Source organism: Chaetura pelagica, unplaced genomic scaffold, assembly GCF_000747805.2.
Source record: "Chaetura pelagica isolate M959 unplaced genomic scaffold, ChaPel_1.0 scaffold316, whole genome shotgun sequence".
NCBI classification, from domain to species: domain Eukaryota; kingdom Metazoa; phylum Chordata; class Aves; order Apodiformes; family Apodidae; genus Chaetura; species Chaetura pelagica.
Window position 1 is genome coordinate 2195553 of NW_009953497.1, and position 574 is coordinate 2196126.

The following is a 574-nucleotide window of genomic DNA, read 5'->3' on the forward strand; positions in this document are numbered from 1 at the left end:
GGATGCCGTGTCTCCCCCTGCAGTCCCTGACAGCCCCGTGCTTTCTCTCCAGCGTGACCCTCAAGTCAGAGATCAAGAAGCTGATCTACACACACGTGGGCATCTGGCTGCTGCTGCTGGCCCAGATGTGCGTGGGGCACTTCAAACTGCTGCCCCACGACCAAGTGGCCATGCCTTACCAGTGGGAGTACCCCTACCTGCTCAGCATCCTCCCCTCCCTCCTGGGCCTCCTCTCCTTCCCCCGCAACAATATCAGCTACCTGGTGCTCTCCATGATCAGCACTGGTCTCTTCTCAGTGGCTCCCCTCATCTACGGGGCCATGGAGATGTTCCCCATGGCACAGCAGCTCTACAGGCACGGCAAAGCTTACCGCTTCATTTTTGGCTTCTCGGCCGTCTCCATCATGTACCTGGTGGTGGTGGTGGCTGCCCAGGTGCACGGCTGGCAGCTCTACTACAGCAAGAAGCTGCTGGACTCCTGGTTCACCAGCACGCAGGAGAAGAAGAAGAAATGAAGTGGGAACCAGGGTGGGCTCCGGGAGGGCTGGAGCTCCGCAGCCGGGCCCTGCGGGGC

General features: G+C 60.8%; 1 protein-coding gene across 1 annotated transcript in view; it reads left to right on the plus strand.

The window, feature by feature from the left end:
* The window catches only part of LOC104390214 (tubulin monoglycylase TTLL3-like), a 7522-nt gene extending 6970 nt beyond the window's left edge, over positions 1–552 (plus strand). Inside the window, exon 12 of the mRNA XM_009999318.1 lies at positions 24–552. Within this exon, the coding sequence (XP_009997620.1) occupies positions 24–515 (492 nt within the window). The 3' untranslated portion in view covers positions 516–552. The remainder of the gene's footprint in view (positions 1–23) is intronic.
* Positions 553–574: the final 22 nt, after the last annotated feature.